The 25,997-nt window shown below is 41.6% G+C and overlaps 1 protein-coding gene across 4 annotated transcripts in view; it reads left to right on the forward strand.

The window, feature by feature from the left end:
• The window catches only part of DMD (dystrophin), a 2,360,554-nt gene that overhangs the window by 657,533 nt on the left and 1,677,024 nt on the right, over positions 1–25,997 (forward strand). For all 4 annotated transcript variants that reach the window (XM_066250305.1, XM_066250306.1, XM_066250308.1 and 1 more), the window contains exons 10-11: positions 15,381–15,569; positions 16,385–16,566. In XM_066250305.1, the coding sequence (XP_066106402.1) occupies positions 15,381–15,569; positions 16,385–16,566 (371 nt within the window). The remainder of the gene's footprint in view (positions 1–15,380; positions 15,570–16,384; positions 16,567–25,997) is intronic.

Consider the following 25,997-nt stretch of genomic DNA (forward strand, 5'->3'; position numbering starts at 1 on the left):
AAAAAGTAAAGGAGACAAAAACATGTAAAATAAGTAAAGAAAGGACCCCAGAGAATTTAGTGTCATCTGTGAAAGGTGATGGAGAATTCAAGTAGCTGGTACAATTGAAGAAAGTAGAAAATAACCATTATGTCTGGGGGCAATTGCCTACTGAAGCGAAAGTGTGTGACTTTATTTGAATGGTTTTTACATCCTAGATTCTCAATAGAACCAAACTCTCCTTTGTTGCTGTTACTTCTTATTTCTGTAGTCTATGTTGCCCTAAATAAGAAGAGTGAGACAATGGATGCAGTTTTATAAGGGATTGAATGAGAGGGACGATACTGAATGTTAATAAGAACTACATATTATCTTGCAAGCGCCCTCTAAGTTAATATCATCATATCCATTTTCAGGTGTGCACCAGGGGTCTGATATTCATAACTTGCTAAGTGCCTACTCCTTAGAAACTCAAGAGCCCTTCGAATTTGAACTCACCCAAAGTGAGACAGACTTGTCCCCGAGGGCAAGCACTGGTTCTGTGAACCATGATGCCTTTGAGACATCCTTACAATCAGGGATAGGGATGGGGTTAGGGGGGCAGTGAAATTTTAGGGAAGACTTTCAGATAAGCAGTAGAGTGGGAAAGTGACCATTAGGGACAGTTTGAGGGATAGAGGTTGAAGAGAGAGGAGATAATCATCAGTCGGAAGTTCTTGAGTCCATGAAAACGAATGAGATCAAGTATGGAAAGAAAAGAAATTATCAGGAGATGACAACTATGACCCGGAGGGTCAAAAACAGTCTGCCATCTGTTGTTTTTATTTTAATCCGTAAAGGTTTATTGGACTACAGTTATGCTCATGTACTTATATATTATCTATGGCTGCTTTTGTGTCACTGTCTCCAATGACTGTCCTACAGTGACCTGAAAAACTGAAGATAGTCACTATTGGGCTCTTTAAAATGACATTTTATGGTTTAAGAAGTGATTCTTGGATAACATAATAGGAAGAGTAAGACTCTACATTGAAATATGACAAGAAGAGGCTTGGTACAGCTGTAGATCAGTTTGAATATTTTTTCAGAGTCTAATGTGATAACTTCAAATATACTTAAATAATAGACTTGTTGACTAAACAGAAAAATATCTCAGAGCCATAAATGATGATTTATGAAATAAAGAGAAAAAATTTTAATGGCCATAAGGAAATTAATAATGATTAGTTTTCTTTTGTAGCTCACTACAGTCATTTTGAGGGGATATTATTTAAATGGCAGTTTATATGTATTTGGAAATTAATGAGTTTTCATTATAAATTTAGTTCTGAAAAATTTTGGTAAGTAAAAACCATTTGCCTACAGTAAGATACCTATTAATTCATTTTATTTTGTAAATATCATCCAGTGAGTCATATTTATTTTAGATATTTATAAAAGTGATTAAAATAAGTAAGAGTTGGTATATGCATTAGGCCTATTTGAATATAGAGTTGAGGAAAATAACATTAGGAATTGATTTGGTTTTCTTAGACATTTGCTGCTGTCTTAATTTAAAGTTGCTTTTAGAAAATCCCTGATTGTTTAAATTCCTAACTTATACGAATTCCAACCAGTTTCCTCATGGCCCTCACTTTTAGGGTGGTTCTGAGAATTATATGAGATAATATGTGTAGAAATCCCCAAGTCCAACCCCCTTCAAAAAAAGAAGGCTTTTTTACTTAGGAGTTTATCGATGTTTATTAAACAATTATTGTAAACTGTGTTAATTAAAAAAAAACAACCCTTTATATTAGCTACTTTTTAATCTCTTGAAGTGTTCTGTTTTTTGGACTTACTGATTTAGGTGAGTTTATCATAGCAATAGTTACTTCTTTACCATCCTGTTTATTTCATAGGAAGGGTTCTATTATTTTGAGGAAATACATAAATAGAAGATAGCATAACTCAGAAAGTAAGTATATTCCTGATGGTCTGAAAGAGTAGAATTGGAAAAGAAGGATAAGAAAAGAAAATTAAAAGTGAACATAAACACATATTATCAAAGGGAGTAAAGTAAGTCCTCACTTAATGTCAGTGGTAGGTTCTGTAACTGTAAGTGAAACACTGTATAAAGAAACCATTTCCACCATAGGCTAAACAAGATTAAACAAGAATCAACTTCCGGCAGCATTCCATCAGGGTTATAATGAAATGACATTATAACGAAATGATGTTAAATGAAACAATGTTATTTGAGGACCTGCTGAATTGTAAAGTACATATTTAAATCATGAATATTTTACACCATGATACTCCCATTTTTCAAGACACGATTATTGTTATTGTTAAAACATATTTTATATGAGACCTAAAATTAGAAGAACAAATTAGGTTTAAATTTTTTTTCACGGCCCTGGCCGGTTGGCTCAGTGGTAGAGCGTCGGCCTGGTGTGCAGAAGTCCCGGGTTCGATTCCCGGCCAGGGCACACAGGAGAAGCACCCATCTGCTTCCCCACCCCTCCCCCTCTCCTTCCTCTCTGTCTCTCTCTTCCCCTCCCGCAGCCAGGGCTCCATTGGAGCAAAGATGTCCCGGACGCTGGGGATGGCTCCTTGACCTCTGCCCCAGGTGCTAGAGTGGCTCTGGTCGCAACAGAGCGACGCCCCGGAGGGGCAGAGCGTCACCCCCTGGTGGGCGTGCCGGGTGGATCCCAGTTGGGTGCATGCGGGAGTCTGTCTGACTGTCTCTCCCCGTTTCTAGCTTCGGAGAAATACCAAAAAAAAAAAAAAAAATTTTTTCCCATTGATTTGAGAGAGGGAGGGGGGAAGAGAGAGAGAGAGAGAAGCATCAACTCTTGGTGTTCCACCTTGTTATTCCTTTTAATTATGTACTCACTGTTTGTTTCTCATACATGCCCTGTCCAGATGTCAGACCCAGGACCTCTGGTGTGCTGGGTTGATGCTTTACCTGCTGAGCCACCCAGACAGGGCCTGGAACAAATGAGTTAATGATAAATTAAAATTAGCTGCCCCCAAAATTTAGTTCAATGAATACTTCTTAGTTATCTTTGTGCTGTATTGTCTATTAGGCATGAGGGCAGGGTCCCTCCCTTCATGGGACACAAAGACTGGCATGATATTTCAAGGTATATACTGTATTATATATTGGAAGACACTAAGAGAGTAGATCTTAAATATTCTCATCCCAAAGAAGGAAATGGTTGTCATATGACATGAAGGAGGGGTTAGCTAAAACTACAGTAGCAATCTTATTGGCAGTATATATGTATATCTAATGAACACATTGTATACCTTAAGTTTACACAATGTTATACGTCCTTTATGTCTCAATTAAAAGAAAAGGTATATGGGTTGTGAAATGATGGAGCAAAATGAACTGGAACCTTTATTGGGAGTATGTTTTCTGACCTGTGGTGGCACAGGGGATAAAGTGTCAACCTGGAATGCTGAGGTCGCTTGGTGGAAACCCTGGGCTTGCCTGGTAAGGGCACTTATGAGAAGCAACTACTATGAGTTGATGCTTTCTGCTCCTTCCCCCCACCCCTTTCTTACTCTCTCTCCTCTCTCTCTCTTTTTTAAGACTGATTGATTGATTGATTGATTGATTTTAGCTGGGGAAGAGGAGCGGGAAGCATTAACTCGTAGTTGCTTCCTGTATGTGCCTTGACCAGGCAAACCCAGATTTCAAATCGGTGACCTCAGTGTTCCAGGTCGACACTTGATGCACTTGGCCACCACAGGTCAGTCTTTCCTCTCTGTTAAAACAAAACAAAACACAATAAACTTTGAGAGTAGAAAGTTTATTTTAAAATCACATATCAACTCTTAGAAATCCATATATCTGTATTGTAAAGTCAGCTCCTAGAAACTTACAGCACGCTGGTATATTAGATGGGCTATAGGTTTTGCAGAAGTAACAAAGGCATGACTTAGTGATGGATTATGTAGGAAACAAGTTAATTTCTCTTTCAGAAGGATGTATATTTTGACTGTCTAAATGTGGGTGTTCAGATGCTCTGGTTTCTCTTCAAATCACATAAATATTTGGCCTTTTAAATGTGGGTGTTCAGGCCTTGCAGAGCTTGCTTACCCAGGGTCCAAGGCCCCTTTTCCTTCTTGCTCTGTCGCCCCCTAAGGTCTGCCTTCCTCTCCATCACCATGTCTGTATCACTGCCTGTGGGAAGGAGGAAGGGACAGAGATGAGGCCATATCTATTCTTCTTTGGTCTTGTCAAAGAAATTACACACATCCTATTCCTCTTGCCAATATTTGGTCACATGCCACACCTAACTGCAAGGGAAACTGGGAACTATAGTTTCTATTCTGGATAGCTGAATAGTCACCTAATTGTCTACTACTCTTTTTTTTTTTTTTTTTTTTGTATTTTTCTGAAGCTGGAAACGGGGAGAGACAGTCAGACAGACTCCCGCATGCGCCCGACCGGGATCCACCTGGCACGCCCACCAGGGGCGGTGCTCTGCCCACCAGGGGGCAATGCTCTGCCCCTCCGGGGCATCACTGTGCCGCGACCAGAGCCACTCTAGCGCCTGGGGCAGAGGCCAAGGAGCCATGCCCAGCGCCCGGGCCATCTTTGCTCAAATGGAGCCTTGGCTGTGGGAGGAGAAGAGAGAGACAGAGAGGAAGGAGGGGGGGGGTGGAGAAGCAAATGGGCGCTTTTCCTATGTGCCCTGGCGGGGAATCGAACCCAGGTCCACCACACGCCAGGCCGACGCTCTACTGCTGAGTCAACCGGCCAGGGCCTACTACTCTTTTTTTAAAAAAATTTTTCTTTTATTCATTTTTAGAGAGGAGAGAGAATGAAAGAGAGAGAGAGAGAGAGAGAGAGAGAGAGAGAGAGAGAGAGAAAAGAGCGGGAGGAGCAGAAAGCATCAACTCCCATATGTGCCTTGACCAGGCAAGCCCAGGGTTTTGATCTGGTGACCTCAGCATTCCAGGTCGACACTTTTTCCACTGTGCCACCACAGGTCAGGCTTGTCTACTACTCTTTAAGAAGTAGAAGTCTTCTCAGTGGGCAGCTTCTTAAGTATAAAAATGGACACTTTTGGGGGCCTTGTCTGGGTAGTTCAGTTGGTTAGAGCATCATCCCAATATGCCAAAGTTGTTGGTTTGATCCCTGGTCAAGGCACATACAAAAATAAACCAATGAATGCATAAATAAGTGGAACAAATTAATATCTTCTTCCTTCCTTCCCTCCTTCCCTCCCTCCTTCCCTCCTTCCCTCCTTCTATCCTCCTCTCCTCTCCTTCCTTCCTTCCTTCCCTCCTTTCCTTCCTCCTTCCCTCCCTCCCTCCCTCCTTCCCTCCTTTCCTCCTTCCCTCCTTCTATCCTCCTCTCCTTCTTTCCCTCCTTCCCTCCCTCCTTTCCTCCCTCCTTCCCTCCTTCTATCCTCCCTCCTTCCCTCCCTCCTTTCCTCCCTCCTTCCCTCCCTCCTTCCCTCCTTCTATCCTTCCCTCCCTGCTTCCCTCCTTCTATCCTTCCCTCCCTCCTTCCCTCCCTCCTTCCCTCCTTCCCATCCTCCACTCCTTCCTTCCTTCCCTCCTTCCCTCCCTCCTTCCCTCCTTCTATCCTTCTCTCCCTCCTTCCCTCCCTCCTTCCCTCCCTCCTTCCCTCCCTCCTTCCCTCCCTCCTTCCCTCCTTCTATCCTTCCCTCCCTGCTTCCCTCCCTCCTTCCCTCCTTCCCTCCTTCCCATCCTCCACTCCTTCCTTCCTTCCCTCCTTCCCTCCCTCCTTCCCTCCTTCTATCCTTCCCTCCCTCCTTCCCTCCTTCCCATCCTCCACTCCTTCCTTCCTTCCCTCCTTCCCTCCTTCTATCCTTCCCTCCCTGCTTCCCTCCCTCCTTCCCTCCTTCCCATCCTCCACTCCTTCCTTCCCTCCCTCCTTCCCTCCCTCCTTCCCTCCTTCTATCCTTCTCTCCCTCCTTCCCTCCTTCTATCCTTCCCTCCCTCCTTCCTTCCTTCTATCCTTCCCTCCCTCCTTTCCTCCTTCCCATCCTCCACTCCTTCCTTCCTTCCCTCCTTCCCTCCCTCCTTCCCTCCTTCTATCCTTCTCTCCCTCCTTCCCTCCCTCCTTTCCTCCCTCCTTCCCTCCCTCCTTCCCTCCTTCTATCCTTCCCTCCCTGCTTCCCTCCTTCTATCCTTCCCTCCCTCCTTCCCTCCTTCTATCCTTCCCTCCCTCCTTCCCTCCTTCTATCCTTCCCTCCCTCCTTCCCTCCCTGCTTCCCTCCTTCTATCCTTCCCTCCTTCTATCCTTCCCTCCCTCCTTCCCTCCCTCCTTCCCTCCTTCCCATCCTCCACTCCTTCCTTCCTTCCCTCCTTCCCTCCCTCCTTCCCTCCTTCTATCCTCCCTCCTTCCCTCCCTTCTTCCCTCCCTCCTTCCCTCCTTCTATCCTTCCCTCCCTCCTTCCCTCCTTCCCTCCTTCTATCCTTCTCTCCCTCCTTCCCTCCCTCCTTTCCTCCCTCCTTTCCTCCCTCCTTTCCTCCCTCCTTTCCTCCCTCCTTTCCTCCCTCCTTCCCTCCCTCCCTCCTTCCCTCCTTCCCTCCTTCTATCCTTCTCTCCCTCCTTCCCTCCCTCCTTTCCTCCCTCCTTTCCTCCCTCCTTTCCTCCCTCCTTTCCTCCCTCCTTCCCTCCCTTCTTCCCTCCCTCCTTCCCTCCTTCCCTCCTTCTATCCTCCTCTCCTTCCTTCCTTCCCTCCTTCCCTCCCTCCTTCCTTCCCTTCTTCCCTCCCTCCTTCCCTCCTTCTATCCTCCTCTCTTTCCTTCCTTCCCTCCTTCCCTCCCTCTTTCCCTCCTTCCCTCCTTCCCTCCCTCCTTCCCTCCTTCTATCCTTCCCTCCTTCTATCCTTCTCTCCCTCCTTCCCTCCCTCCTTTCCTCCCTCCTTTCCTCCCTCCTTTTCTCCCTCCTTCCCTCCCTTCTTCCCTCCCTCCTTCCCTCCTTCCCTCCTTCTATCCTCCTCTCCTTCCTTCCTTCCCTCCTTCCCTCCCTCCTTCCTTCCCTTCTTCCCTCCCTCCTTCCCTCCTTCTATCCTTCTCTCTTTCCTTCCTTCCCTCCTTCCCTCCCTCTTTCCCTCCTTCCCTCCTTCCCTCCCTCCTTCCCTCCTTCTATCCTCCCCTCCCCTCCTCTCCCCTCCCCTCCCCTCCCCTCCCTTCCCTTCCCTTCCCTTCCCCTCCCTTTCCTTCCTTCCTTCCTTCCTTCCTTCCTTCCTTCCTTCCTTCCTTCCTTCCTTCCTTCCTTCCTTTCTTCCTTCCTTTCTTTCTTCCCTCCCTTCCTTCCCTCCCTTCCTCCCTCCCTCCTTCCCTTCCTCCTTCCCTCCCTCCCTTCTTCCTTCTCTTTTTCCCTCCCTCTCTCTTTCTCTCTGTAAATTCAATTTAAAAAAAGGTGTATACTTTTTGTTCCAGAACCTTTTGTTTAATAGGTTTTGTATATGGCTTTATTTTAAAAAATGTAAACACACACATATGTATATAACACAAATGTGTACAGATGATGTATTTTTTGTCATCTTAAACATAGCATGCTAAGCACAATACAGCTTTTCTGTGAGACGTTCTGTAGTAGTGAAGAATATTAATTTTGCTGATACTAAAAGCCAAAGGCAAGTGATAGGTATTGTAGAAGGTATAGAGTTCATACGTTGGATTTGGCGCAAGCCTTTCTTTAGAAAATATTGATGTTAGCTTTACTTTTTGCTCAATGTCCTCTGTCATAAAACAAAAGCCTCTACCACAGCCTGGGCGGTCACCTAGCTGCCTGTCTCTTGTCTCCTTATTAAGTATGATATCAGTGTCTGTCTTGCAAACATCATTTTGAAGTCTATATTTGATTTCTTAACTCACTGCTGTAATGTGGTTCAGGTATTTTCTTAGTAGTTTCAGAACCATTGACTCTTACATTGTGGAAATGAAGAAAAGAAAAATATACTTCTTAAAAAAAGGCTAAGTTGATCAACTGAACTGTGATTCAAATGGAAATGGCTTTGCTCAACTTATCAACCTTTCTTTTTAAAGTTATCTTTAAATGGACTCATCTTAAACACTTAGATATACTGAGGGATAAAATGATTATAGAATACACCAAAAATTCACCAGCCATGCATTGAATTAGATTATAAAAAAGAAGTATGGCACATCTAAAGGAACTCAGTAATAAAATTTTTAAATGTTCTTGAAGCATTTATACGTACAAGAATAATAAAACTCTCTTTAGCCACGTTAAAACTTGTATCACATTTTGAGTTTGAATTTGGGGAAGTTGCCAAAATATATCAGTTTCAACAGAAATATAAAACTATTCAGTGATAGATTGTGCCCTCTGGAAACGTCCCAGCTATTTTTCTAAGAGCTTTGTGGTTTGCTGGATTGCTGGTTTCACTACCTATATATGTAGCCATTTAATGACTTATCTCCATTTGAATTGCCAAAATCATGCTTCTAAAAATACACACAGCTCATTCAACTGTGTTTCCTCATAAAAATCATTTGCCATTTCAATGAATATTTGTCCCCAAATACAGGCATTGCAGAGCGTTTCTTGGAAACTAGAATGTACTGAGCAGTTTGTATGCATCATCTCCTATAACCTTCCAATGATCCTAAGGAAATTTATTTTTCCTTTGTTTAACAGATGGGGGAACCGAAATGCACGCAGGTTAAATAACTTACCCAGGATCAGACAGATAGTTAACTGGGTTTTAAGATGTATTTATATTTATGTATGAACTAATATCGAGGCTATTGCTCTATATTTAGCTATGACAATTTCTATCACTAGAAATGAGTTTCCAAACATTTGTCCTGGTCACTGCAGGACTAACACATATACTCACTCGTCTTTCCTAATTCCTTTACTTTTCCATCTTTACTCTTCCTTCCCACTTTATGCGTTAACATCTTCAGGAACATAGGTGATGATTTCTAGTATTTCTTCACACAGAAGGGCAGTAATTATGCCTCTGAAGTACGTGAATAATGTTGAATAATTTTCGGTTCTCTTAATTTTAAAAGCAACCAGCATTGTTTTACCCATCCATTGTTTTTGCCTCCTTTCTGAATCATTATTTGGTCAGTATACTGCAGAGAAACACAAACTATTGTGATACAGACAAATTAAAGTGAGATCAAAGAGTAGGAAAAATATTTGTTCCAATTGGTGATACTGGCACCTCCAAGTTTCTTAGCAAATTTCCTTTGATTCTGGATAATATGTATGAACTCCCGTCAGCTTAGGTGAAATAGGAAACACTGTAGCAATAAAGCCATATTTGGGAGCACTGTCACCAAAGGCATATGCCTCTGAGTCTATTTCTGTTTCCAAATTCTCTATTGAAGGTGAATTTTAAAAACTTCTTGAAAATGTAGACTTCAAGAACATACCATATCATCTTCTATGGGTTTACCTGTACTTAAATTCCAGAACTATGTTTTATTTTTTTAAATGAACCAGAAAATTATATTTTCTTCTTGACCCAGAACATATATACAAATCCAGATGTACATAGTTATACATATATATATGCATATCTGAAACAAAAAATCATAAGAATATTAATCCTTTAATCTGCGTGATATCATGTTTTTACTCTATTTAATTTACTTACCTTTTTACCGGAACATATACAAGTAAGTGATTTATTCTCTAAAATAAGTTTTCCTGCCATAATCCTTGCCTTCAGCAGGATATGATAATCTCACTTGTCTGCAACATAAACTTTTGGGTATTCCAGAGAAGCAATGAGGTGTAGTAGCAAGAGTGTTGTAGGTTTTGACCCTAATCATGTGTATTTGTAATTAAATGTATGGATGTAGATAATGAGTTATTTATGTAATTTTACAGAGCTTATTCATGTTTGGATCCAAGTTTAATATGACTGCATAGTTTTTCTTTTATGAACACTCGACAAAATAATATTTAGATTCAGAATTTATGAGTTACTAGAGTTCATGTCATTTAGTATAAAGGTTTACCTTTTAAATTTTTTCTCTGAAAATTCAGGTTTCTGTAAATAGCAGTAAGTAATAAAATGTTTTCTTTTTAAATCTAGATTGTACAGTGGTGCAATATATAGTATTATCTACTTGACTAATAGTGTTGTTTACATTTTATTATTTGGAGAAGATTATCTGAACTCAAGAACATTGATGATTTTTTAGAACTTTTAAAGAGAAGCTAGGTCGAGGTTGAAGTTTCAGAAAGGTTTGATTAAATTGATATTTACTCTTTGAAGTTTTTTGGGACATTTTTTTGTACAATAATTGGCTCTTGAAATTTGGACAGTGACTTAAGAAGGTACCCTTGGGGCGGGTTGTGCTTCAAAATGGTTCTTATGTATACAAACTTCTAATAATGATTACAGCATAACATACTTTATTGGGTTCTTACATGTGGTCAGGCATTCTGCCAAACACTTTATATACTTTCCTTTAATTCTTCCCACAGTGTTATTAGGGAAGTGTTATCATTCCTGTTTTATGTATGAGGAAACTAAGGCTTATGATAGGGATAATTAACTTTTCCAGGGTGAAACAAGATGTCAGATCTGAGCCAGGATTCAGACACTAACTGACTTTATAACTCTTGGGTTTTACAACCCTGTTCTATTTACCAAGCATAATAAAACTCCCATCAACTCCCACCAGTAACCCTGAAAAGGCAGAATATCCAGGATTAGACAGTACTTTTTTCCCACCTAAACACAGGGCTGGTTACATAATTTGTATGGTTCAGTGAAAAGTGAACCACCAGAGCCCCTTGTTGAAAGACTAGGAAGGAAAGGGCTGTTCAGATTACTAGAATTTCTTTTTCTTTCATGAGCTCTCCCTGACTTTCCATAGTACTTTTTTATTTGCTCTTCAAATTCATACTGAACAAAGAAAATTAAATATGTAAAAGTATGGCATGAGTTTTACTGCTCGTTATTGTATCTTATCTTGCAATTGCAGTTGTAAATGCAAATATAAGAGCATTCAATTCATGCAGAATAACTGTTATCGGATAATTTGTATTTTGTAGCTTGCATTATGTATTTTAGCCTTAACATGGAAACGATGTGTGACTAACTCAGCTGTTGCTATTTCACGTCTTGATTGGTGCACATTCTACCAATATCCTTGACCTTCAGCTTCCTGATGATCAGGGAAGGACCGGAAGCAAAAGCAAGTCCGGCTTGTCCTGTCTTCCCCTTTTCTTTCCATGTCATCAGTTTCAGCATAAATGGTTGCTTAATACAGGAAAGAAATGCGAGTGAGCACGGATATGGTAGGGTTTCTCGGTTGGTTGTGTTTTCATGGAATTGCCTTCTTTCTGGCTCTGAAGGAAATTCTGTTTCAAATAGCAAGCATAATTTCCTGGGGCTGTTAGAGCCCTCGCTCACTCAGTCATAGACATAACACACCTTATACCTGCTTGAGTTGCATTAAGTTCCCACCTATTGTGGGTCTACTAGAATTCTGTGCTCATGGGACATAATATATATGTGTGTGTGTGTGTGTGTATGTGTGTGTAAACAGGGCAGACACACATATTGCAGTTATCTCCTCTGTTCATGGGCATACTTTGTCACCCCATTGAACTTTGATAAAAAAAAAAGTTCAAAGATAAAATGATTAAGAATTTTAAGATGGCCCTGGCCGGTTGGCTCAGCGGTAGAGCGTTGGCCTGGCGTGCGGGGGACCCGGGTTCGATTCCCGGCCAGGGCACATAGGAAAAGCGCCCATTTGCTTCTCCACCCCCCTCCCTCCTTCCTCTCTGTCTCTCTCTTCCTCTCCTGCAGCCAAGGCTCCATTGGAGCAAAGATGGCCCGGGCGCTGGGGATGGCTCCTTGGCCTCTGCCCCAGGCGCTAGAGTGGCTCTGGTCGCAGCAGAGCGACACTCCGGAGGGGCAGAGCATCGCCCCCTGGTGGGCAGAGCGTCGCCCCTGGTGGGCGTGCCAGGTGGATCCCGGTCGGGCGCATGTGGAAGTCTGTCTGACTGTCTCTCCCCATTTCCAGCTTCAGAAAAAAAAAAAAAAAAAAAAAAAAAAAAAAAAAAAGAATTTTAAGATGGCCATGTCAAGAAGCAGATAAACAAGCACGGGGTCCTTCGGAGACATGGGCACTGTGCAGCAGCTCAAGCTGAACAAATATGAAGCTAGTCCCGTCCACACCTATCTCCAAGGCTGCCTTTCAGGGACGTTCCCTCTCCTAACACTGACTTTCTATTTTTATTAATAGTCTTTAGGAATGGGCACAAGGAATGTATACCATAGAACTTTTTTTTTTTTATTTATTCATTTTAGAGAGGAGAGGGAGAGACAGAGAGAGAGGAGAGACAGAGAGAGAGAAGGGGGGAGGAGCTGGAAGCATCAACTCCCATATGTTCCTTGACCAGGCAAGCCCAGGGTTTCGAACCGGCAACCTCAGCATTTCCAGGTCGACGCTTTATCCACTGCGCCAACCACAGGTCAGGCTATTTTTTAATACTTTTTTATTTTTTTTTTATTTATACCATAGAACTTGTTATAGCCCCTCAAACCTTCAGAAATTGCCTTGACCACGGGAAGGCCTTTGCAAATAACCCCCTTGGGGCCCTTCTTCCCTGTTTGAGATACTAGAGTCGGGTGAGTTTGATTGATCACGATGGTGCATTTTCGGCACTTGTCTTTTAAACACATTTGGTGAAAATATCAGACCAAAGGATGACACTCTGTTTTGCCATCTTAAAGGCATTAATAGTTGGATAATTTATAATGTCAGAGTTTCAGAATTGGAGCAGTTATCAGAAGAACACAATTAAATAGGTCCTGGCAGCCCAATGGGATAAGGCCCAGCATTGAGGGGACTGGAAATTCAAGGTGGACATTCCACGGGAGAACCATGAAAACTTCTGACTATTCTACGATGCCTTTTGTTCCCTTTGCAAAACCCTGCTTTTAGGGCCCAGGGCTGGCTTGCTATATTTGGAATATGCAAAAGATTCTTCTCCAAATATTTCTCCAGTATTTTTGCTTTGCGTCTGCATCAGCAGTTAGCCTGTGTTCCTTACCTCAGCAGGAAACCTTCCTGAGTGTGGTCCTTCTCAGGATTTTTTTATTTTTTTATTTTTCTGAAGCGAGAAGTGGGTAAGCACACAGACTCCCGCATGCACCGGACTGGGATCCACCCGGCATGCCCACCACGGGGCCATGCTCTGCCCATCTAACCTTTGCTCTGATGCCACTGGAGCCATTCTAGCACCTGAGGTGGAAGCTATGGAGCCATTCTCAGCACCTGGGCCAACTTTCCTCCAATGGAGCCTTGGCTGCGGGAGGGGAAGAGAGAGACAGAGAGGAAGGAGAGGGGGAGGGGTGGAGAAGCAGATAGGTGCTTCTCCTGTGTGCCCTGGCCGGGAATCGAACCCGGGACTTCCACATGCTGGACCAACGCCTTCTCAGGATCTTTGAAGCCAAGCAACCTAGCATGAGTGCACTTGATCCAAACAAAAATTTCAAGCACATTTTCTTATTTGCTCAAAATGTTATCATTGGTAATTGCCCTAAGGTTAAAGCAGCAGGCACATAGGTTATCACAAAAGGTCTCTCCTGTTACTTGATAGTACTGGTCCTGTCCTATCACTTCTCTCTTTTTAAAAATGCATTTTGTGCATGACCTGTGGTGGCACAGTGGATAAAGTGTTGTCCTAGAATGCTGAGGTTGGTGGTTTGAAACCCTGGGCTTGTCCCAAGGTCAGGGCACTTACAGGAAGCAACTACTATGAGTTGATGCTTCCCTTTCCTCTCATCTGCCTTTCTCTCTCTCTCTCTCTCTCTCTCTCTCTCTCTCTCTCTCTCTCTCTCTCTCTCTTCCCTCTTTAAGATCAATAAATAAAATCTTAAAAAATAAAATTTATTTTCTCATTGATTGTACGGTGTGGTTGCAAGGGTCCCCCTGCATGTAACACCCTGGACCCCGGCATTGTGCCCCCATGGCCCATGCAGAGTCTCTTTCCACCCCATTCTCCCCGTTGCTCCCCTTCCCGCTCCCTCCACCTCCCCTCTCCTTCTGGCTATCGCTACCCTGTTGTCTGTATATTTGTGTTGTGTACATATGTTTTTAGGTTAACCCCATCGCTTCTGACCCCATGCAAACACACAGCCAGCTCTAGAGGTCAGTATTCCCTCCTGGCCAATACCCTACCCTGTATAGGTGATTCTCTTCAAGTCTCCATTTCTTGGCTTGAGGTGGGGAGAAGGTGTGGACATGCATAGCACTCCAGAGGAATATTTTCTCACTAGAAATCTCCAATCTTGCTGCTTCTTACACACCTTTGAGCTAGGTAGCAGATTAAGGGTTATGGAGTCAGTTTGCTTTTAGCAATTTTTTCTTCAGTGGCCTGGGTCTTTAGAATTATGGACACTTCATACCCTTTGTTCTCAGCTTTGCGGGTCCTAGCAGAAATTCCAAGACAGCTGTTGAGAATCTCAACTTCCTGCTAATTCAGTTCAGGAGCAAATACTTTCTATTTTACTTCTTCTGAGATAATACTTTGCTATTTAAACTGTGGCCATTTGGAAATAAAGGCTTAATTCCTAGAAGTCATAATACTGTAGAAATTTCAGATGTGTAAATGAGGTATTTTCTTTTAAATTTTACTCCGCCCCTACTTATTTTCATACTGATAACCTCTGCTCTGTAAATTTTCAGAAATGCTTCATTACCTTGTAGCTTTGGGAGAGAGATGTTTCCTTCAATACTATTGCAACAGTATATAAATATAATACCAATAGTGTATATGTAAAGCATTTAAAATATGAATTGAAAAAGTTAGTTTCGGATGAAAATTCATTACATTTCAAGTACAACATGAAGAAGTGATGTACTGATCCCCTCATTATAGTGATTCAGAGGAACTTTAATGACATTCATTTGAAGTAGGCTTCAGGTATCATTTGAAAATTTGATTGTATATTTGTGAGGCTGTTAAAATGTAGGCTTGCCAGTGTGTGTGTCCGCTCTTTACATCTCTGATAGTGCACGTGGACATTTCTAGCATTTTAAGTATTTCTTTTTCTTTCTTCTTTTTTATATTCAGTGAGGGGAGGGGAGGCAGAGAGACAGACTTCCGCCTGGAGCCAACTTGCTCCAATCAATCTATGGCTGCAGGAGGGAGAGGGAGGGAGAGAGAAAGGCAGAGAGAGAGAGAGAGAGAGAGAGAGAGAGAGAGAGAGAAGCAAGAGGGGGGGGTAGAGACGCAGATGATTGCTTCTCCTGTGTGCCCTGTTCAGGAATCAAACCCAGGACATCCTCACACTGGGCCGACACTCTATCACTGAACCAACTGGCCAGGGCTATAAATATCTCATTTGTTTAACGTCCCAAAACAATCTGCAAAAATACTAATTCTATAATGTCCGATTTATTTTCTTGTTTAGCATTTCGAAGCGTCTGAAGGCAAGTCCTTTGGCAGTTCACTGATGACAACTGAAGTAAACCTGGACAGTTACCAGACGGCTCTAGAAGAAGTACTCTCCTGGCTTCTTTCAGCCGAGGACACGTTGCAAGCACAGGGGGAGATTTCTAACGATGTAGAGAAAGTGAAAGAACAATTTCATACTCATGAGGTAAAGGAAAACATCAATTTACGAACCAAAGAGCATGAATTGTCACAATAGCAAGTCTCTTTATTTCAATCGCTGTGTAAGATCCTGGTCTTTTTGTCATTGAGTTTTGTGCTTTTCTTTCCATTTTAGTTTGTATTGATTTTAGATGTCCAGCTTAGTGGTTAGACAATCATATACTTTACTCGGTGATTTAGTTTTTATGCTGGGATGGAAACAAATAAATATTCACATGCTTGACATCCCAACAGCCAGCACTAGAAGTGGTGACTTGAAGGACACCTCTTGAAGGTGCTGTAGGGACTCATACAGCAATGTGACAGCCCAGCTCCCTGTCTTGGGTCAAGGCAATGCTGAGCTGTAACTTACACTCCAGGGTACCTGTGTGGTATCACTGCCCGCAATAGAACACTTTCCCTGAGATGACGCACTTCCCAGCTTTCCTTTCCTTCCCTGTCCTATTTCCTGTTTCCTGTTTCCTATTTCTTCAGGTCCCTTGCAATTCTTGTCTGGGAGCTCTTCCTTAATAAATTGCTTACATGGAAACCCTAATCTCAGGAGCTGCTTCAAGCTGACTCTTTTCTTTCATATCAAAAAACAATATTGAGTTTTCATGGATAAAAATTAAAATACGTTTACTGGCAATGTAGTTTACTGACTTTATTGAGGTGACACTTGTTAGCAAAATTATACAGATTTCAGGCGCACAAGTCTACAGCACATCTCTGTACACTGGGCTATGGATTTAGAAGGAAAATCAAAACCATAATGATTTACCTGAAGTGTTAATCACTGCTGTCAACTTCTTTCCTTGTCAGGGGTACATGATGGACCTGACGTCCCACCAGGGACGGGTTGGTAATGTCCTACAATTGGGAAGTCAGCTGATCGGGACAGGGAAGCTGTCAGAAGACGAAGAAACCGAAGTACAAGAACAAATGAATCTCCTCAATTCCAGATGGGAATGCCTGCGGGTGGCCAGCATGGAAAAGCAAAGCAAGTGAGTGTTTTAATTTCTGGAAAACAGCATGTGCTGGACTGTTACTATATCTTGATGCAGTTTCTTGTTTACGTCAGGAGTCTCCCTTCGTTCCTAACACGTGTGGCGCTCTCCTTCAGGGTACATTTTGGTTGGATTTTCATTTCACATTTTGGTCTGCCCCTTTGGAATGGAAGTAGGAGATGTTGGTTAGAAGGACTAGTTTCTATAGCACTTCATTTTATAGCGCTGCATTTTAAAACAGGGGTCGGGAACCTATGGCTCGCGAGCCAGATGTGGCTCTTTTGATGGCTGCATCTGACTCGCAGACAAATCTTTAATAAAAAAATAATAACGTTAAAAATATAAAACATTCTCATGTATTACAATCCATTCATTTCCTACTGCTCATGTTCATGGTTGCGGGTGACTGGAGCCAATTACAGCTGTCCTCCGGGACAACACCAAATTTTTATTGGATAATGCCTAACGTACAGGGGCCGTTGTATGGCTCTCACAGAATTACATTTTAAAATATGTGGCGTTCATGGCTCTCTCAGCCAAAAAGGTCCCCGACCCCTGTTTTAAAAGTTGCCATATTGTACTCATAGTTAATATTTTCCAAGTTTTCTCCAAAAGTTAAAACGTGACCATGGAAGGCGGGGAAGTAGACACAGGGAACGAGTTCAGGCACCTCATTGTTCTCCACTTCACTTGTAGTCTTTTTGAAGGTGGAGGGTCTGAGATTCTTGCCTTCAGTTTGTTAAAAAACAAAACAGGGGTTGGGGGAGGGGAGGGGCACAAAGAAAACCAGATAGAAGGTAACAGAAGACAATTTAATTTTGGGGGAGGGGTATACAGCACAATCAGATGTCAAAATAATCTAGAGATGTTTTCTCTCAACATATGTACCCTGATTTATCAATGTCACTGCATTAAATTTAATAAATAAATTAAAAACAAAACAAAACAAAAACGCTACATCTGTGAGGCACAATAAAGCAAAGCACCCTACAGTCAGTGTGTGTGTGTACAGAGAACCACCTGTTAGGTGCTGTTGACAGGAGACTTCTGTTTGGACAGAAAAGCCCTCAGAAATATGAAATGCTTTCTCATATGCTTATGGAAACCCTCTCGGGAAAAAAAAAACCCAACAAAAAACAAGTTTCTCATTGTATTTGGAAATCCGTATTCAAGTACTGTATAGTTTACAAGCACGTTGACAATATAGGTTGCTTTAAGCTGAAAAGCATTTCGTAGACATTTCTGAAAATGGCACTTTTCTTATAAAGGTAACGAGTGGACCTCGTTTTTCTAGATATGTTGCCCTGATTTATATCGTTAGGTATGCGAATTCCTGTAGAGCCTATCGAGACAAGATAGATTTATTTTTAAATGAAAAGAAATGAAGAGCCAACTGTGGATTTGAATACATTAAGCTCAAGAAATTGTCCAAGCAGCTCAAGTTTACTTAGCTATTATTTATGAAGATTAAAAGCTCTCGAATAGGACCAAAGAAACGTATTAGATATGCTGGGGATGAATGCAGTTCTGCTACTAAATTACAGTGTGACAATAAGGAGGGGGGATGCACATTTTTTGAGCTCATATCTTTTGAAAGGAGAAGGAGGGCATGTGTAAGATAGAACTGTCACAAGTATTAGTATTCCAGACCAGGAGGTACTAGTCTGTGCATATTGACATTTTTCCCTGCTGTGATCATTTGGATGATTGCAACTAACCCTGGAGGTGAAGGTTATAATAACCGAATTATAACTATTGAGTTTGCTCCGCGGCGTCACATACCCAAGGGTCAACTAATTTACTCTACCGATTTATCATCATAAATCATCAAATATAGAGCCAGCCTGCTCGTGATCATATGCCAACGTTCTTCTGGTTACGACTTTTATTTGCACTGGTCTGTGCAGCTTAAACAAAGCAACCCCAGACAGATGAAATTGGAAAGTCTTCAAAATCCAGCCCCTTCCTTGACTGGTTTTCCTTCACGCTGTCTTCTCTGCATGTTGTTTTTCCGCCCTCTTCTGGAGGCTGAGGCCCCGCATTGTCCCCCACTCCTTGTTTTCAGTAGGTCTAGCGAGTACTTATTCCTACTAATCAGTTACTTCATTGCAGTTGGAGACTGAGCTGCAGAAAAGCTGAATTGTAACAGTGTACACATATACACACACGTGTGTTTGTGTGTGTCTGTAATTTTCTTACATGCATTCTACTGGAGGATGGGAAACCTAAAATGGTGAGATCACTACTTAGCTAGGAGTCACATACAAAATAGTTTGTCCTTAGGGAAGATTTGGAGACTTTGGTGTATGTTTAAGCTTTTGGAATGATTATCAAGAAGGCAAGGACAACCTTTTTAGCTGACATAGCTTTTGGTAAAACATGGAGTTTTAAAAATGAGATAGGTATGTGGAACCCCTCATAGCACACAGCCTTTTCTGGACTATTTGTTGAAATACACACACACACACAAAAGTATTATTTTAAGCAAAGCACATTCAGAAGGTTCTTGGAAGTTTATAAATAGCAGTAAGTATTTGGTACCACTTTTACTGACTTGGCGTGTATTCATGCATAAAATCTATTAAACTCTAAATGAGATAAGCCATTATGAACATTGTGCTGGATCTAATTTTTGGTAGATATTGTTGAGGAAACAAAAAACTGATTATGACAATAGGATGTTGGCAGCATTTAAAATGAATAATTCTAGATTTTATTTAAGCCTTTAATAAATTGTTAACCTGTTCAGTTTTTATTACTATGGTCATGTTGATTAGCTTCAATCTGGAACAACACCTATTGTTTCCAAATATGTGATTACTTTGGAGTAGGAAGGCCTAGCAAATTGCTAGTGAACAGAAATGGATTAGTCCCTGCCTCTCATCTCTTCTCCCAAGGACAGGGTGAGGGGGGTGAATAGAACCAGTCAGAAGCCATCAGCCCTGCCTAAACTTAAACTTAGTGATGAGAGGAAAGGTAATTAAGGTTTGTCTAGTTATATGAAATCTGTTGTTTGTTTTTTTTTAAGTGTGAGAGAGAGAGTGACAGACAGACAGGAAGGGAGAGAGATAAGAAACATCAACTCATAGTTGCGGCATCTTAGTTGTTCATTGATTGCATTTTCATATGTGCTTTGACTGGGTTGGGGGACATGCTCAAGCCAAGCCAATGACCTCTTGCTTAAGCCAGAGACCTTGGGCTTAAAGCCAGTGACCTTTGGGCTCAAGCCAGTAACCATGAGATCATGTCTGTGATCCGATGCTCAAGCCAGTGACCCTGTGCTCAAACCAGTAAGCATGCGCTCAAGCCAGATGAGCGCTCAAGCCAGCGACCTCAGGGTTTCAAACCTGGGTCCTCAGCGTCCCAGGCCAACACTCTATCCACTGGGCTGCCTCCTGGTCAGGCTAGTTATATAAAATCTAACCAAAGCCATGCTGGAACTCTTATGTTCCTATCTTACAACAAAAGTAAAAAATAAAAACTCATTAGGAAAACAGATAAACTTATAACTAAAACCTATGAGTATTTACACTTGACAATCATAAATCTTATCTGCCAAAATATTTATTTAACAATAATCAGATTATACTTGATATACATTCCTTGCAATATATACTGATATATCACTATATGATATACACATGCAAATATTAACAGATACAATATTATTGGAGTGCCTCACGATATCTGATCCATTTCAAGGCCCTTGGGGACACAGTGACAATCACAAGAGGCAAAGGTCCCAGATCTTCTGAATCTCTTGAGAGGCTAGAAAAGAACACAAGGAAAAGATCACGTAGGAATAGATTTCGCGAAAAACTTAGAAGGCAATGTGAAAGAGTATTTGAGGGGCCACTTTAGCCTTTGTGATCCAGGAATGTTATTTCTGGGCTGCTACCATTTAATTTGCAATATCAGTGATAAAAGGGAACCACCATTTGCAGACCCAGAAGAAGAACTTCTCAGGCAGAGGGAGCAACCAATGCAAAGATCCTAAAATAGGGACTGTTTGGCCTGTTAGAGGAAGCAAAGGGCCTGTGTGAGGCCTGCGTGACAGGGGACTGCAGCACGGAGGGTTGGATAGGTGAGGTCTGAGAAGGGGTTGAGATATAGGGCGGGTTTTCGTCATCTATAACATTGCAAATCAGGCTAAAAGACAAGGAGTTTGAGTGCTAGCGTAAGTGCAAGATAAAACCATCAGACAGTTTCAGGGAGGGGAGGGACAGGTAAAGAGAACACCAGTAATGCCACTGGAAGAGGAGAGGACAGTGCCCAGGTAAGAGATGCTAGTATCTTCTGCCATGTAGTAGTTGTGATAATATGGGAGCACATTCTACTATCTTAACACGGTATTTAATTATAAACTATCCCTGCTGTATTTATTTTTGTCCCCTTTTTGCCTTTTTGACAGTCAGGATGCTTTTTGCTTTAGACATAGTCATTCTTGCCTCGTATGCGCAGATGTTACTTTATATATAGTAGATGGCAGCTAGAAAATGCTGTTTAGCTGGAAACCATCAACAATTATCAAACAAAACAAGAAATCTGAAAAACAATAGAGTTAACAAAATGCTGTCATTTCCACCTTGTGCTAAGTATGCTCTAATTTGCCTAAGGTGTCACTTTCTCACATACCTGGTCAGGTGAACTGGAGCAACACGCTTCCCCTTTTCTGACTGGAGAAACTGCAGCAGCTCCATGAGTGTGGCAGGCCGCTAAAGCAGTGTTTTCCAATCACAGGCTTGCGAACTGGCCCGCCAGATGTTTTCATGCCGGTCTGCGAAGGAGCTAACCGCCCTGATGTTGTCTGAAGATTATAGACCCAGTGATTTTAGTTGAACTCCCTTATGCTCAGGGTGATTTCTGCCTTAGCGGTCCCTGAAATAATTCTTCTATTTTCACCAGTCCCCAAGTGTAAAAAGGTTGAAAAACACTGCACTAAAGGACGTTGGCTGAGATTGGGTATGAAAAAGTAGTTTTTAAAAGCAACATTATTACAAAATGTAAAGAATGATCATCATTATCAATAAGATGACTAACCATGGGTTCTTTAAACTATACTATTAGCTCTGGTTTATCTATATTTTTCCCTCCAGTGTGTTCTAATTGTCCCACTCAGTTGTGTGTGTGCATGTGTACAAAGGATGTATTTGTGGATGTTTTCTATGTGGGTAAGGGAACTATAGCAAGGTGACTAAAATTACATTTGAAATGATAATTTTTCAATTAAAACATTTAAAATATGAATAGAAAGGAGTATAAGTAACAAAATAAATAAACATGCAGATACTTCTCTCTCCTTTCATCCTCATTTTTATTCTGTTCTCCTTTGATTCTTTGCTTATTCATTTATTTCCTCCCCAATTCTGGTACCCTCATGGACATGAATTGATGAAGTGAAAGCTAAAACAATAAAGAAGTTTGTAAGGTATCTCTAGCCACAAAGTACTTTGGCACATACCTGTGGCTATTGGTCAATTACAAATCTTTAACAATGTTTATGAAATTGAAATGAGAGAATTGAGTCCCCCTGAATGCATAATTAAAATACAATAATTGGAACAAAGACAGTGTCTGTAGGCATACTTGAGTGCAAAACCTTAAGATGAGTAAGCAAAAGGGTTTCATTTTGCTTTTATGTTTTGTCTTATACCGCAAAATAGCCTTTGCGTGGCGGGAGGTCAGGAAGAGAAGAAAATGACAAAACTTCAGCTGCGGAAGTACAACAAGACAACTGGCGTAGGGACAACAGATTTCCTTCTCTAGGAAGAAACTAACTAACCTGATTGAAAAATGCAGCCTGCAGAGAGCAAAAGATTTACTGACATTTCTACAAAAACTCATAGAGATAAGCACAGCGCGTTCCATCAGCTTCTCTGATCATGTGGTTAGGACATGCAGGGGGGACTGAAGTTATGTTCCAGTTTCCATCAGCAGGAGGAGCGGTGGAACTGGCATCTGGGTAAAAATACAAGCCAACACGGGGGGAACAATGGTGAGTGACCATCACAACCTTGGAGAGAAAATTTGTCTAACAAATTGGGCTCATTTTTTTAAGTGTCTGTTCCAATCTAAAAATGAGATAACATATGTGAGGTGCTGAACACCTAGGTGGGTTGTTTTGTCCCCTGTGCTGTGTCTAATCCAGGGGTCCCCAAACTACGGCCCGCGGGCCGCATGCGGCCCCCTGAGGCCATTTATCCGGCCCCCGCTGCACTTCTGGAAGGGGCACCTCTTTCATTGGTGGTCAGTGAGAGGAGCATAGTTCCCTTGAAATACTGGTCAGTTTGTTGATTTAAATATACTTGTTCTTTATTTTAAATATTGTATTTGTTCCTGTTTTGTTTTTTTACTTTAAAATAAGGTATGTGCAGTGTGCATAGGGATTTGTTCATAATTTTTTATATAGTCTGGCCCTCCAACGGTCTGAGGGACAGTGAACTGGCCCCCTGTGTAAAATGTTTGGAGACCCCTGGTCTAATATATTGCATGTTTGAATCTATGAATGAATGGATGAATGAAATGAATTATTTTTTTTTGGTCATTCCAATCTGTCAAATGAATTCGTTGCAATGAACATTTTAACAATATATAATCTCAAACTCTTTCTTTTGGTGTTATGTTATAGTTTCATATATTCATTTTTTAATTCTTCCAATAATGTTAAAATGAGACTTCCTTGTAGATCAAAACTGTCCAAGGACCACCGGCAGCAACACCACCTGAGAACTTGTTAAAAATGCACAATCTCAGACCTCGCCCTGGCTGACACAACTAGAATCTACACTTTAACAAGATCCCAGATGATTGCTAAGCACATTAAAATGGAGAAGCATTGATGTAGTTGAAACAATTATACTAAAAATTAGAACTTCATCTTCCTGTGTGGAGCACTATTTTCAGTGTCTTCTGTTGCTATATTTCTGTCAACAGACGTGGGCCAAACATTTTAACTGCTTTCTTAGAAGCTCCAGAAATGGTGCTGGTGATGTCTCATTCAGTCCCCAAATGTTGATATCAACTCCCATGGGCGATTAATGGAATAACAAAGATTCTCATGCAGCAATATACAATGGAGACAGTATGAGAGTATTGACAATTAATTATCCTAAGCAGTGGTTATTAACATACAGTAATTTGATCAGGTTTGACTGGATATGGTAGACCATGACTTTTTTTTTCTGTACATGTACAGTTAATATGTGGACACTCCTTGTTCCAATAATATAAAATACGTAATTCTTATAACTTCCATTATAAAAAAAGAAGCCAAATCTCTAGAATTCATACAGATGAGATTAGAAAGTAGCATTTTTGGGGGGTGGAAACTGCCTTCTCATAAAGATAAATAATGGTAATTAGAAAATTAATAATTCATTTGTCCATCTAACAGTTTTTATCTACTATATTCCCAGCACTGTTTTAGTTACCAGGAAGATACCAGTGAACAGACTAACTCTCTATGTTATTGAGCTTATATTCTTATGGGGGAGGGGGATGGGAGACAGACAATTAAAAAATATGTATATCATGTCAGAAGCCAGGGAATAGATTTAGAAAGTGAAGTGTGTGTGTTACTGTGTGTATGTCGTTGGTTAGTGAAGCCCTCTCTGGTGTGGTCATATTTAAGGAGAGCCCTAAATAATGTGAGGGGACAGCCATGTAGATAGCTGTGGAAAGCAAATAGGACGGTCCCAAGGCAGGAAGTTCCAAAAAAAATGCTACTTCCACATTTGAGAAACGGCGCAACTGATCTGACAAGGGGTAAAATGATGACATTCTGATTTATGACCTCCCCCAAAAAAGATTCAAATTAAATTAACAGGCTGGCTCACATTTTTAATGGAAGTTGACATTTTTATAATCTTAATTCTGATATTTCTGATTGGGAAAGTGGTTGCCGTTTTTCCTTTGTCTTTCTATGTTTGATTAATAATTAAGTGATACCACTTATTCATTCAAGAAATATTTACCGTGTATCTAGTGAGTGCCAGATGTTATGTGATGTATTTTTGGAAGTTGAGAATGGTCTTTTATTGCCATGCAAATAAAGATGATCTCAGAGTGCCAACAGTCCCCATTCTTTTTTTTTTTTTTTTGTATTTTTCTGAAGTTGGAAACGGGGAGGTAGTCAGACAGACTCCCGCATGCATCTGACCGGGATCCACCAGGGGGCGATGTTCTGCCCATCTGGGGCATCGCTCTGTTGCAACCAGAGCCATTCTAGCGCCTGAGGCAGAGGCCATAGAGCCATCCTCAGCGCCCGGGCCAACTTTGCTCCAATGGAGCCTTGGCTGCAGGAGGGGAAGAGAGAGACAGAGAGGAAGGAGAGGGGGAGGGGTGGAGAAGCAGATGGGCGCTTCTCCTGTGTGCCCTGGCTGGGAATCGAACCCAGGACTCCCTCACGCCAGGCCGACGCTCTACCACTGAGCAAACCGGCCAGGGCCAACAGTCCCCATTCTTACCAGAGATCACTTAGCCAGTCTCCCAGTCACTGCCTTTAACAGTTGTTCTTGCTGTGTGATGACCTCTGCAAGTTTCTTCATCTGCTTTGAAAGTATTTAATCAGGAAACTCAGACTGAGGTCACCATCTTATATTTGCCACAAGAATCTGTAGCATCAAGCCACACAGCTTCTTTCTGATGTTACTGTTACTATTTTGAATTTATGCTTTCAAAATTCAAGTAAATTTGTTCACATCTTGAACTTGAATCTCGCTCTGGATAGTTGAAGAATATCCATACTTACATTCTTGTTGAGCTACAGGGATGCCGGGATAAAATAAAGCAGGGCTTTGAAAACAAGGACATGTATGTTTCACAGAATCCTTTTGAAACACAACAATATTTCTCACATTCCATTCACTGGAGAAATAAATATCAATCCACATTTAATTTTGTTGGAGGGTTGAAACTTGCCTTTCTTTTCTAGTATTTGGGAGGGGAACTTTGCAGGTGTGTTCCTTCCAAAGTATTCATTATGACATTGTAGATGAGAAGCAGTGGCTTCCAGGACCAGGGTACAGGGTGTTAATATAAGGATAACACTCATAATCAGTGCGGACTTTTGGAAAATGTACATGACGTATTGCCATTGGTTTCTTCCCTGACCCAGGATGTCAGTGTACTAATTGGTGGGCATGGGGATGCTGTAGAGAGGAGGATGGGCACACTTGCTGTAGGGAAAAAAACTTTGTGATTCTGTTATATCTTTGCCTCGCTTCATTCTCCACTGGAAATTACTATACTAGTGTCTAAGATTTATAGATGGAAGACCAGTGTCAGCATTTTCAGTGGGGTCTTTCAAGATGTGGTTAGGACTTGGAGGGAAGAGGATGTATGTATGCACTGAGGCAAGGAGGTGCAGGAGGGTAAGAGGGCGTAACCATCTGCACAGTTGCTGAGAGGAGACTTCCGGAAATTTAGTA

This window comes from Saccopteryx bilineata, chromosome X (assembly GCF_036850765.1).
Source record: "Saccopteryx bilineata isolate mSacBil1 chromosome X, mSacBil1_pri_phased_curated, whole genome shotgun sequence".
Lineage (NCBI taxonomy): Eukaryota > Metazoa > Chordata > Mammalia > Chiroptera > Emballonuridae > Saccopteryx > Saccopteryx bilineata.